At 39.6% G+C, this 14,460-nt stretch overlaps 1 protein-coding gene across 7 annotated transcripts in view; it reads left to right on the top strand.

The window, feature by feature from the left end:
* The window catches only part of ttll7 (tubulin tyrosine ligase-like family, member 7), a 67,471-nt gene that overhangs the window by 23,691 nt on the left and 29,320 nt on the right, over positions 1-14,460 (top strand). For all 7 annotated transcript variants that reach the window (XM_067514051.1, XM_067514053.1, XM_067514050.1 and 4 more), the window contains exons 10-12: positions 8,887-8,981; positions 10,692-10,839; positions 11,818-11,891. In XM_067514051.1, coding sequence (XP_067370152.1) covers positions 8,887-8,981; positions 10,692-10,839; positions 11,818-11,891 — 317 coding nt within the window. The remainder of the gene's footprint in view (positions 1-8,886; positions 8,982-10,691; positions 10,840-11,817; positions 11,892-14,460) is intronic.

The following is a 14,460-nucleotide window of genomic DNA, read 5'->3' on the forward strand; positions in this document are numbered from 1 at the left end:
TGTTTGTTTTTCCCCATCATGCCAACCAAAAAAAAAAAAAAACTTGTGATTGACAAAAACCTCTGGTTTGGAGAAAAAAAAAGACATCTGGTAGTTTGCTGGTGTTTTTAGAGGAATCATTGCAGAATTAGGATGTTATAATTACCCTACCTGTTTGTGTGTGGTTGAGCAGTCAAACTATATGACAAAACGATGTGCGAGAGAGCAAAAGTGGTGTTCCTTTTGACTGCTGGTGCACTGTGACAATATGTGTGCACTCTGTGTCTGCATAAATGTGTATGAGACATGGCAAACAGCCGTGAATGCAGTTGTTCCACTCGAGTAGTAATGATCCCCTCTGTGCTAGTAGCAGCTCTCTATAACTCTCATCAATTAACATCCTCTACACACACACGCAGACGCACAAACCAGCTTCTTCTTCACGCAACATTTACAGCAACAATTATTTATTTCCAAAATTCAACTGATTAGTCAGGGGATAGTAGCAAGCATAGAGACCCCTTCTTAAATCCTCGCTGCATATGCTGTCAAGCCTGAAAATAACTTTATTACCACTTTTTAGCCTGTCGATGTTTATTCGTATTCAACAGGGACACAAACTCAGCTGGGCCCATAGGCTGGTTGCAACAAATGTTACCCGATGGCAAGCCCTGAGGTCCAAATTAAACATTTCAGTAAATCACTTAGTTGCAATTTGTTGTAATTTTAATATATTTCACCCTATTTTGCATTTTTTATTTATGTCAGCATCTCTGAATCCCCTATACAGTAAAAGTTGTCAGAAATTGAAACACAATTAAGGTTGTACAGGTTTGTTTTAAATTTGTGGAGTCCACCTCTCAGGTTTCCACAATCGTGTCATTGCCAATTACGTGTACCACACCTCATCAGTGATATGCTAAATCAATGTTCTAACTATGTCTTCCTTTTTTACCTTTTAAGATGACAAATTTGGTTGTTGGACAGACAGACCGGCAGCCAGGAAATGAAAGTTCAGCCTGTGTAAACTCAAAGCCAGTCAGATCCCTGAAAGCTAGATGATCATATATGAGAAACTGTCAAAATTAGTCTTGCCCATTATATTTGTATTTTTGTTTTTTTGAGTGTGTGTAGAAGGATGGGTAGGGGGAAGGCACATGATTGCCTCTCACAGCCTCCAATTACACCACTAGTAAATAGCCACTGTTTTTCTCTCTTTTTTGACAAGGTATTCAAAATACTGCAACTCCAAATTCCTGTGATTACAGGACATGTTTGCCTCTTTCTTGCTATTACAAGAAAACCTCGATGGAAGATACAATACATTGGCTCTTTGTAAGTGAACAAGCACAAAGAAATCATTGCAAATATGTTGATAACAAATACAGATGCTCAGTGGGAACAACTCACAGACCAACAGACACCTGCTAAATAGCTTGTCACAGGGGTGAAAACGGTGAAGGTAAAAGTGGTGTTTCTCAAACCAAGGCCAGGCATCAAACCCATTGTGTTCAAAGCAAGTAAAGAAACAGGAGAGAAGAAGGTAAAAAGAGTGAGATAGGCTTTTGTCTGATCCCTATCTTAATTCAGCAGGTTTTTCAACACAAGTGTTACCTCCTATTGAAATTCAAAACATCAGCACTACCAAGGCTTACACACATACATACACACTTGCTCAAGTGATGTAACTAGATAGGTTCACTTTCATTAAACCAGTCTAGAAAGCATCTGTGTCTTGTATAGAAAAGGAGTTTCATTGTGCCGTGATCTTTGCTTCACAAACATGCATACACACTCTCATCAAGTCTGAATAATTATTTTCTTTGTCTTTTGAAAGGCAAATATGATGGAGAAAGAAATGCACATATATTTACTGTACTTCAAAAACTCCTTTAATAAAGTCTCAAAGAGTGTGATTACTCTATGGTAAAATACAGCAGTGGGATGACATTAGTAACCTTGCACCCCTTTCCTCTGTCACATTCATTTGTTCATTCTGCAAGCTGGCACAACAAATAATGCCAATAGAGAGAAAAAATGGAAAACATCAGTATTAAAGGTAACATACTAAATGTTTGATGGATTAAGACAAGAGCAGTATATTGACAGAAAGCACAAGTTTTCATTCTCACAAGTTCCTGATGGGTGTCCTTGGAGCCCAGCACAGGGACTGGTGGATTGAGGCCCAGGCTCATTATAGTCTCTGGCTTACTTCTTGTGTTTTGGTTGTTCCACCATACATACTGTAACAGAAAAAAGCTCCAGCTGGTCAACTCTATCTAGAAGAAACAAGTGTTTGTAGTGAGCACAAATAATTAGAAACCTGCCTGGTTCCTGCAAAGTTCTCTCTCTAGTGCCAAACTCTAGGCAGCTCAAAGGCTGGTTGGCCTGCTTGTTAGGGCCACAGTCAGCGTGTGAGGGTAAGCATGTGTGTAAATAAGTGTGTTTGTGTGAGTGAATCTGAATTTGATTTGGTCTTTGTAAGTATGTGTGGAGTTTGGAACTGTATACGTACTTGCCTGCAGTATAACAACACATACACTATGCACTATGAATGCTTGTACATGCATTCCTATGTTTTGTGTGTTTTGTCCACTCTCTCTCTCTCTGTGTTTGGTGTGCGTGTGTGTATCTGGTTGTGTGTGCTTTGTCCTTCTGGGAATAGTCTGGTGTGTGTGTTATTGGCCATTCTGATCTGCCTATCATCAAACTCCAGCTTCACAGCCTGTCGTTTCATCCAGTTGGGGAAACTCACAAAGAACAAACAGACCATCTGAGTAAGCCACAGCATAAAGACAGGTGAAAGAAACCCTGTTTGCCAACTTTCAACTTTTTATGAGTACTCCAGCACACACTGGAGATTAGGCAGCTTGATTATTGATGGCTGCAACTTGACTGCATTGTTTGTTCATCTATCACATTCCATCTTTCTGTCCTTGATGCCCCCCTTTAGGACAGGTTGTGGAGAGTGATTGGCAGCATGGTTGGGTCATCTGTGTCACAGTTTTTTTCACAGTTTGTGTTGTAGTGTGTTTATATGTAAGTGTGTGTGTGTGTGCGTGTGTGTGTGTGTGTGTGTGTGTGTGTGTGAGACTGGGCATTACAACAACAGACCAACAGATTGCAGCTGGAATACTTCCCAAAGGGCTGTGATTCTTCACCTATCCCCTCCTTCCCTTCACCCCTTCCTGCAACCTTCCTCTCTCTCAGTGCTTTGTGCCCGATTGTTTCAAGATGATTTTGGTTTGCCTGTCCATCGCTCAAAGCCAACATAATCCAGACTTCCTTTCTTTGGGTGCAAGTATGGGGGTGTGTTTGTGGGGAGTAATCTATGCTGGCAAGTGTAAACATATGCCATAATACACACATACCCCCCCCCCCGATACACACACACACACACACACACATTACAATTTATTAACATACTATTTAATTCTACTGTGGAATAAATGGTATGTAACCTTGTATTTAAAATTCTTATTCATCTGTGCAGAATGAGATGACAATTTTATGTACCTTTAGCTTTTCATAGAAGTCTAAAAAATAGCCGTTTGAAGCATAGTTGTTTTCTCAATAAGACTTTCTGAAGAAGGATTTAGAAGTTATCCCACCTTTCAGACAATACTTCAGGAAGTGTTTTCTAACCCATACAACAGCTAAACATTATTGTGTATTCAGGGTGATTAAGAAATTTACTCCTGTGCTCTCCAAATAATTTTCTTCCCCTCTTGATTGAATTTTCAAGGATGAAAAATGATAAAAGAGAAAACAGTTTGAGATACTCAATTATCTTTTGGAGTCTCTCTTGTCCTCTTCCACCCTTTCATTCTCCTTTTGCCTTTGATTAATATTTGGCACTTAGTAGGATTCATTCTTGTTTAAATGTTCATGTCCTTTCTACTGAGGGGCTGCCATTCTTCCCGTGAACCATAGGTGGCAGTAGTTACCTACGAGCCACTCTATGGCTTATAAGAGGTTTATTAAAGAATAATTAGAATGATGTATGGGACTGTCTGTCTCTATCCACATCCATTTTCCCCCTACATGACTATTTCATGGAATAAGTATCAAATTAGGAGCACACAGGCCTCGTATGTGGGGCAGTTGAAAACACACCCCAACATTTAGTCATTTATCATCAGGCATGTATGGCAGTGCCAGTATATGTGTGTGTGTGTGTGTATACGTTTGTGTGCAGACGTGATTGAAAGAGAAGATATATATTGCATGCTTATGAGTGACATATTGAATTAGTAGAGCGTGAAAGTGACTGAAAAGTAGGATTATTTTTACATACACCATATTTATGACTGTCCATGTCAGAACCTAGGTATGTTTTAAATTAATTATTACGTTTGAATGATATATACTCACATGTTTAGAAGTAGTTAGCTTGGAATTATTAGGGTTGTGTGCTTCTGTGTGCAGCTGCTTTGCTATGTACACTTTCAACTTTTTTTGTGCACCGATGAAGCACCTTCTGTTTTAGTGGATGTGTCCAATTGAATCTCAGTGTGTCTTCAAAAGAATTAAAAAAGGCAACACTCCTTGCCAAAAAGCCAGTCCCACAGGTCAGGATGGCTGGTGGGTAAGCTAAGCATTAGCCAGTAACACCCAGGACCTTTACCAGCAGCTCGGAATGCTCAGCTAGAGTATCGCGTGTCTGACTGGACCACTACAAATGCCCAAAACAGAACAAAACAGTGATTGATAAGACGACTGAAACAAAACTGTGACTTAACAGGGCAGCCAGCTGTCTGTCTTTCTGTCACTCTGCTACTCATGCTCTCCCTCTCTCTCTGCCTCCTTTTCTCATTCCACCATTGTGCAGCAACAAACACTACTTTCTGACAGCGGTTGAACTGTGCTGATACCCTTGAGTGTGCGGGGCAGAATGGGAGGCTTGTCAAAGCAGTGGTTGTTTACACTGTGCCAAGAATAATAAGAGGGGGTCGTTTTTCTGAACCGATTAATCATGAGCAGGCCTTGCACTTGTTTGACGAGTATTTCAGACTCCGAATAGTTGTTCACTGGGGGGGGTTTGTTGTGGAGGAAGGCGGCTGATTATTGTTGATCCATTGCTATTGCTATTTGATGAGGGTCAGTGTGACACAGCAGAGGCCACAGACACAAACGTTTTAATGCATATTAGATTTCCAAACAAGTAAATCATATGATCACTGTAAGGATTTTTATTTCAGTGCTGCTCTTCATAATAGAAATGGTAACAATGAATTATGAGAAAAAGTTGGGATTTTGGTAGTTGTCATGCATTAGAATGAACTGAGATGGGATTTATTCCCTACATGTGTGCATAAAGACCTATGGCTATGGGAAATAATAGTGTTGTTGTTACGGTTTAATTTGTGTTTTACCTAAATATTAAATAACATGTTGGGGTGACTGTGGTGCAGGAGGTAGAGCGGTCATCCACCAGTACTTGCTGGTCCGATCCCTGGCTCTTCCGGTTACATGTGGAAGTGTCCTTGAGCAAGACACTGAACCCCATCTTAGTTGCTGCCGGTGAGCGTTTGCCAGCTGCATAGCAGCTCCCCCATCAGTTTGTGAGTGTGTGTGATTGTGAGTGGGAATGGGTGAATGAGAAGAAGTGTAAAGCGCTTTGAGTACCAATAGGTAGAAAGGTGTTCAATAAGTGCAGACCATTTACCTTTTTGGAGTAATATAATTGTTTCTCACCTGGTCACCTATGACAGTAAGTATATCTGAACCAAACTACGATTTCCTATCGAGAAATAAAAAGTAAAGTAAAGTTGGTAGTCCACAACCCCACCAATAACGACCATCCACCCCCTGACTGACCCTCGTTAGTACTTTGAGTAGCAAAGCTCAACAGACATAGTCACAGTTCACAGACATTTCAAACCACCTGTATTCTTAAATAAAAAAAAGATTCACAACTGAAGGTGGAGAAAATAAAGCATCCTATACAGAGCATGTGAATGGCTTAGAGCGTACCCTCTGATTTTTGTACGTTTAATTGATCAGATGAAGATAAAGGTGTCCTGTGAAAAATTACAGACTGATATCTTCTTTTCCTGCATGGGCAGTCTGCTTTTTGACCGAGTGATATTTGGGCTACATTGATGAAATGCTGATGCTGAACAGAATCATAGCATGAGTAAAAAGGAATTTCTAATCTTTTCATCTGACATTTTTATTAAATGCATCTTGGAGCAACCAAGGGCTCTTAAGGGGCTTTAAGACCTTGCCAGAGTCACTTAAGGATATCAGAGTGGGGGTTTTGGGAGCCTGCAGGGGTTCGTTAGGACTGGACTGGTCCAACTTCCTCTGCCAGGGAGGAAAAGGAGAACACAGAGACATTGAGAGAGAAATGAATAAGTGAGGTAACAACCAGAGAATGAGGGCTACCAAGTGAAGGGGGTGAATGAGTGACCAGACAGAAAACGGGGGTCGCAACAAACAGAGTTGGAAGAGAAACTAACCAGGAGAAAAGGACTGTGACAGGCATAGAGTAGAAGGAGGGAGTCAAAAAGATTGAAGGAGAGTAAAGAGAGACAGCAAGTGCTGCGATGCCAGTCTATCCGATGACAGGTTGACACCAAAAAAATCAAACTAAGAAATGAAGACAAGTAACGAGACAACCGTCGTCAGGATCACTGCCAGTCTGGCTGTTACCTATAGGCTACAGCACTCTAAAGCATACTTTTTTCAGTGTGGCTGTCATATAAGGGAGTGCTCTAAATGAAAACAGACCTTTTCCTTTTTTTTCTTTTGTAGTTTTTTTTTCTTAGTTGAGGTACTGTAGGTCGAAGTCAGCACACAGAGAGATGTATTATAGACTTCATTCTATTGAGTGAAAGAGTTGCATAGATCCTCCGTTCCTTTTTTCCCCCTCTTTGCACTAGAAAACATTCACCCCCTCCTTATGAAAACTGTTCTGCCTTCTTGAAAAGGCATGCCCATACAAATGCTGGTGTACATTTAGCACCTTATTTGTGGTATATGTGGACCTATTGTCTGAAGTAGTTGAAGAGACTCAGGCAGTGATGGTTCAATAGGCTTAGAGGCAGTTATATCGATTGGTTAGGTTAACACAAACCGCTTGAGATACATTTCCCTCTGCCTGTGCTCATAGTTTACATAGTTGCATGCATTTTAATATATGAGTTTTCTTTGTGCAAACACAGTCACATTTACATTGTTCATAGGTGTTTGGAGAGTGGTGTGTCGCTGATTGACTATTTGGGAGTAGCTGTTGATGTAGGGGGGCAGCTGATTTGGATAAGCCTTACCAGAATTGTTTTTTTTTACAGCTGGCTCATGATACAAATAAACAACCTTTCAGTAATTACCACTGTTTTTTAGGCTACATGCCCCACTGTTGGCAACATTGTCAATGCTATGCCTCTCTGAGTTCCTGGGAGCCTGGTTGTGATGTAAATATTATCTTGCAGCACTGTTCCCAAATCTGCCACACAGCAGTGAGCACCTTTGTGTCAGGATTAGTATTGGCTAGTTCAAGGGGAGAAAAAGGGGGATGTAGTTACTGAGAGGTACTACACAACCCTTAAGATGTTTTGCACATCTCTGGAAAGGAGCTTTAGGGTTTTGTTGCCCATTTTCGGCCAAAAATATTTATGCTTCCAAATGTCACACGTCTATCTATATTCTTGTAGTCATTTTTATCTATGTTCCTGATAGGCAGATAGAATGGAGCTATAGTGTGCTCTAAAACCTCAGATTGGCTTAGTGTTGCGCCACGATTTCTGATTGGCTATCGTGCGGCTTTGATGTCCTCAACTGTATCCAACCATTTTTTACCAAAAGAAGATGGAAACAGGATGAATAATGTTTCTGACACAAATACTCACTTAGACTGCGATAAAGGCAAGTGGGAAGAATACATTTCTAGGTGCACTTCCAAACTATTATCAGTGATTTTCATTCATTAAAGATATGTTTTGTCATATGGATTTTGTTGGGGTTCAAAAACCAATTAATGTACAGTAATCTGAAATAAAAAAAATAACAAAACCAACATTTGAAGGGAAAAGCAAACTTGCATTTGAAGTCACCTCATATGAAGATGCCGTTCTAATCACAGTTGCCAGTTCATTCACCTTCCTGTGCAGTTCTATCCATTTGCTGATCCTTTTGTTGTCTCACACAATCTCTTTCTTACTCTGGGAGAGGGACAGAGGGAGCATAACAAAGAGTAAAAGGGAAGAATTGATTTGTTGTGTCAGGTATAATAACTGATATCTGAATACCATGAACAGGTGCTGCAAATTGTTCTGATAAGAATGGTAAGCTGCTCTTGAATTTTTCCCTTGGTGATACCAGCTTTTGTACCTCAAATCGCAGGTGGCTTATTCTGTTCTTGCTTAGTTGACTCTGTCTGAGCTCCCTTGGTTGTATATGATGGCATTGAGCTGTGCACTGGTAATTTGCTGATGCTTACAAAGAAATGATTGCTGGCAGCAATATGGATGAGTATTGGGCATGGTGGGCAAATGTCAAACACTCGCCTCAGTGCTTGGCCTAAAATAACAGGGTCACTAATCTGGTAACAGTTTAACCTACACACTGTGTTTGTATGCATGCACTCATACACATGGGCTCGTATTCATGCACAAGCATCCACACATCAGTGTCAGAAAGGATTTATGCTCAGGCAAAGGCTAAGAGTTCTAAAGTGTCCTTCAAAGAGAATAAAACCCTTGCTTTCCATCACTTTCTCATTTCTTTTCTCGTCTTGCTTGTCCTTCTTGTGGGAACAGATCTCTTTTTTCAAAGATGCCCAAAATCCACTCCTGTAATTGCATAGCATTTCTGTCTACTAAATTGTGAAGAAAAAAAAATAGATGAAGTGAAAAAAACCCTCAGAATGTTCTTTGAATGTTTTTCTCCTCTCCTCTCTGGCAGATCAATCGAGCGCCGAGCTTTGGGACCGATCAGAAGATTGATTACGACGTGAAAAAAGGGGTGCTTCTCAACGCTTTGAAACTTCTCAACATTAGGTACTATTGTCCACAATTGACACACATACACAGACACACATCCACATAAACATGAATTGCATCTGTGGGCCCATTAAATTTCACATGTAGAGACAGGTAAAGCTCACAACAAACTCTATTTTACAACGCTCTAATTGTTTAAAGATTTCAAATGATTCTTTCAGTTTTCTTTATTTGGCAAACCTACAATCTTTGGAATTACTTTGATGCACAGTCCAGTTCAGCTTTTACCTTGTTTTGGTTCAGACTGACAACAAAGTAGTGACATTAGTCTAAAACTAATGGAAGGTTTGCGCTTTGGAGAAAAAAAAATGCTGTATTTGTAAATTTGTGTGTTGGTGTTTCTGTGGTGGATATAAAGAAAGATAATTGTCAAGACACAAAGATTTGCCTCTATTGTGTGCTTTATGCGCCCTTCAATCAGACATGATGCATGTGTGTGTTTGAATCATTTTTGTTTTTTTTTGTAAGTTGCTATGATTTCAATTCTATACTCTTTACCCTGCTCCACATATTGACTTGCACTGCCTGTTTTGCTATTTTACTTTGCTTTGTAGGTTTCATTTGTCTGCCAGTTTAGGTTATTCATACTGTCATTCTTGTTGTATAATGTATTTTTTGTACTGTATGTGTGGTGTGTATTTGCTGGCATACTTTTCTGTCCCCTGGCTACAGTGAGTCTGGTAACTGATTGATCATTGTACACCAGACCTCTGGATCTCTTCTCTCTTTTTTCTCTTTCTCTCTGTGCTTGTCCTCCTACTGCACTAAATATAGTATCAACTCTTCTAGTCACACACATAAACAAACACAGCACACATACACACACAATAGATCAATTACATGCTGCACCATAGATCTAGTTTGGCCAAGTGTGGCGCATGGTCCAGCCACCTCGGATAAAAACTCACTCCATCCTGCTGCTCAGCTCAAACAAATCTCTTATCAAAAATGACTTGATTCATGGCTGATGTTTGCTATGTGTCCAAAGATTGAAACAAAAGTTTTAAGTACTTCATGACAAATAAATCATTGTCGGTCTTGAAAGTCATTGTGGAGCTTTTTCCACTAGACAAACTGCTGAAATTTATGCTGGAGTGAATGAGGGCTTTGTTCTACCTGACTCATTTTTTCCTTATATAGTAATGGCTTTGGTGGAATGTCGAGGTAGGGTCAGTTCTCAACTCTGCTTGCAACACCAATTGTATCAACGTGGGATCAATTCAGAACCGGCTGGGCATGGACACTGATAAACCTCAGCCCACCAACACTCAATATCCAATTTAAAGGGCCAGCGATTGACTAAAATGAATTGCCCTTTCTTCAGGCCACAATGGTCCAGTTGTTCAGACTTCGCTGTCTGGTCCTGTTCATCTTGGGGATTTCAGCTTGCTTGTGTCTCAGCTCAGCCTTTATCTTTTTGTTGTTTTATGTTTTCATAAACACTGCTTTAATTTTAGCACAACAACGTTGTGATAGAGTGTTATAGAGTGTTAAAACATAAAAAAATAACATGCAACTGTATGACAGAAAACAAGTCAAAGAGGTGAAACATTGTTGAAAACAGGAAAAGTTTTCAAAGCTCCAGTAGGAGAAAACAGAAAACCTGGTTTAATGGTTTTGATCTAAGTCCAGTTTTAATGAAGGCTGAAGACTTTCCTCATGTTTTAACTATGCATTGTGACGTGAATCTACTTGTTGTTGATCTAGGGCTAGTGATAAGAAACGGAACCTGGCCCAGCAAAAGGCAGAGGCTCAGAGACGGCTCTATGGACATGGCTCTATGAAAAAACTCTCAGCTGCTTCCTCAGAATGGGAGAAACAACGTCACACACTAGAGCGAAGAAGAGAAGAGCTGGTAAGACACAAACAAATTAATGAAGTACTACGTTTATTTTAACTACATTAGTCATTATGAAAAGATTTCCTGTACATGGTTGTAAACTATATTACAGTTACATATATTCCCACCTGGGATCTTCTAAGTAAAACCATAATTCTCTCTGCTGGCCTTTGACCAACTGTACTGGAGCATGGGGGATACTATCCACCTGCAGAAGGTGGTGCCCCTTGACTGTCGTCAAAAGGGGTTGAGAGTCATTCATTTCCCCACCAAGATTTTCAAAACTGTGGCTGTGCAGTCAGGAGCCCCATAAGAAGAACAAAAGGTGACAGTGAATTGTAATTAGCAGTTTGTGGACAGGTGCTCAGCAAAGATGTGTTATAATCAGACATATTTAGTAAACACATACATACAATAAAAAATAAATTATTTCTCAGGATTGAAAAAGAGAATTTGAAATAATACAAAAGCCTGAACAGAATTTTTTTACCCTATTTCAACCACACCATTTAAACATTTTCTTTTTGAAATGAAGGAGTCCAGGGAGATTTTTCTTATCCATATGTGGAAATGTGGCAGCCACTAGTACATTATGCCACCCACCCTCTTTGATTAGCCTTTTGATCAGTCATGGCAATAATGTATGGGAAAAAGGGAAAATGGTGCAGAGGCGGTAGTCTTAGAAGGGCACCACCTCATCTTTAAGTGGTGTTATGGCTGAAGTGAAAGACCAGTAGTCAAGTAGTCCCCTCCTCTCTGCTTAATGCTTAATTGGCCACCTAAGTTCCAAAATTATACCTTCATAATGTACTAAAAAGAGAGCAGATAGAAAAATGAACAACTAATGGGTGACAATTTTGGTTTCTAGTCTTTCACCTCTTGCCTTCTGGTTTACAGCATTTGTTTTTAGCTTTCTAATCGATATATAAGGTGCAGGTAGCAGTGACTTTCAAGATTTAGTGGTTCTACTCTTTATTTGTCTCTTATTCTTAGAAAGAGCGACTGGCACAGGTTCGCAAGCAAATCTCCAGGGAGGAGCATGAAAGGCAACATTTGGGAAACTACAGGTAAGAACATGGCAAACAGGTAATGCACTCTCTCTCTCTCTCTCTCTCTCTCTCTCTCTTATGGTTATGGGGTTATTTGCACAATGTCAGGTTCATAGGAGAACAAATAATGCGAACACCATAATGTTTTAAGAAATGCAAAAAATAAAGGTGAAAGAAATCAGAGTTAAGTCTGTAATAGCAAGGTTCTAATTGTTACCCCTTTATTCACAATGTTTACTTTTGATCATTTCAGAAAATTTAATGGGCATCGATAATTTGCTTGACAGCTGCAAGCGATTCTCTATCTGCTCTTTCTTCCACAGCTATATACTTTTCCCCTCTGACTCCAGCTGAAATTCTAGAAGACATCAAGCATGTCAATTTTTAATAGTCACCTCATTTCACAGTGCAGATCCACCTTAGAGCATGACTCAGCACCACCAAGTTGTGATTTGCCATTTGTCCCTTGTAAATTGCTAATGCTCCTTTACTCCCTAAGTTTCTCTCCCTGACTCTCTGTACCCCCCAACACACACACTTAGACACACAAACATTTCTCTCTCTATCTATTGCACATACAATACCCAAGCTTGCACACAAAGACACAGTCAGGCAGACACACTTACTCTTCTTGCTGTCTCCCCAAGTCTAAGTGACTTCTTGACTCATCACTTGACTGAATGGCTAGTCAGAATGCAGATCCCAGTCTGCATGAAGTGCTGTCACCTCCTTCCTCTTTTCAGACAGGCAACAAGAAAGTCAATCAGACAGGCTGAGGTCTGTCTGGAGTACCCCTAATAAAGACCTCTTAGCATTCAAATAGGGTCCCAGCATAGCACTGGAGTCTGATTAACACACTGTTTCTCATTAGATGAATACGTAATGAACTTACTTACATTTGGCTATTAGATAAAACTTGCATCAGGTACAGACAAGTCAACACCACGCTGTATCAGAGAGAAACCCAGCTAATTTTATGCCAAGCAATTTGACAGATACAGCTTGACAAAACAAACAAAAAACAAAATCAAAGATACTGATGGAACTGAATTATGAATACTTGTTTTGCCTGTAGTCCAGTTGAGAACATCTGGGAGGAAAATAAGCCTTAGCATTAACACTGTATTTAACAAACACTTTAGGTCAACCTCCAGTAAAATGCCCATATGTTCAAGGATGAATAGTGGTCAAAAGGGACAGCAGCTAACACCCACTATTTAAATGCAGATCTTGTTAGTCATGTGTTTTCTATTCTGGTTATACTTAAATTCAGTTTACCTGGTCGTTATGAAGAGACTATTTTAGAAATCATCTCCAGAGAAAGAAAAGAAAGTGATCCATCCTCCTTAAAGGTGGGGGAAAAAAAGGATGGCACTCACAGAAACCTCCTATACAGTAGTATAGTGCCAAGGGAATGAACTAAAGTTCATCTTAGGTCTCTCAGCTTTCAGTAGTTGCTTGATTTGAGTTAGTGCAGTAACTAAAGTAATACATAGAACTGGGTCAACTTCTCAACAATATGGTAATCATGCAGCCAGAACAGATTCCTTATATACAATTGTTTCATACCAGATGTGGTGCACTAACAACTCAAATTTATGGATGGCCTAGTAGTAATAGCATAGTAATCAATATGTACAAAAATCTGCTGGTAATCTTGCCATGGTTGAATTATTCCTGCTGGTGTATAAACATCACTTTTGTATCTTTGTGTTTTTTGAAGGAAGTTTGTACTTTTGTAAGTGGCCCCATTTAGCTTCCCGTTGATTCAAAAGGCCAAATGGGGAGGACTTTGGCTCTAAATACATCTATGTAGAAGACAAACCATTCCCCTGCTTTTACATTCCACATTGCTGACATTTATTTAAATTATAACACTGTCTTTGTTTTGATTTGATGTCTAAAGCCATGACTATGGGGGAGTTTGAAGATGTATTAAGATGATAGCCAGGCAAAAGTGTATACATTTTCCTAATCCCCTCAGGCATAAAATAAACACTGCGCACTGTTAGTTTAGTCTTGAGGGCACAAACTATGTGCAATGTGTGAACAGGCACATTATCAAAGACTGCAACAAATGTGAAAGTAAGTGCAGTGAGGGTATGTTTGTGTGTGTGTCAGAGTGCTGCACAGGTCCGATACTCACACAGGCAAAGCTTGATAAAGGAATGTAATCTAAATCTAAATCAAATCTGAACTTACAAAACGTATTAAATTGTATTTAAACAGCACTTGCATTGTCGCTGGCCTGAGGTTTACTGCTGTTTTACCTAATGTATTATCCCACTTTTGGTTCCTAGTTGTGGTTGATATAAAGAAAACTACACAAAGACAATACATCATCTGTCCAAGGTGACTTCCTTTTGCTATGTCAGATCTCAACTGATAATGACTTAAAAGATTCTGTTGTAGGCAGTGTGAGAAAAATCGTGACAGCTAATTAATAAAACTGGTTTAAGTGGTGTGATTTTTTAGGAATTTTATTTCATTCCTGCTTGTGAATGAATGCAATAATTTATAAATATATTTATTGTTGTGTACTATGTGTGTGGGAAGCCATTGTGCACAAATGCATTGAGTTCCTCAA

This window comes from Channa argus, chromosome 8, assembly GCF_033026475.1.
Source record: "Channa argus isolate prfri chromosome 8, Channa argus male v1.0, whole genome shotgun sequence".
NCBI lineage: Eukaryota > Metazoa > Chordata > Actinopteri > Anabantiformes > Channidae > Channa > Channa argus.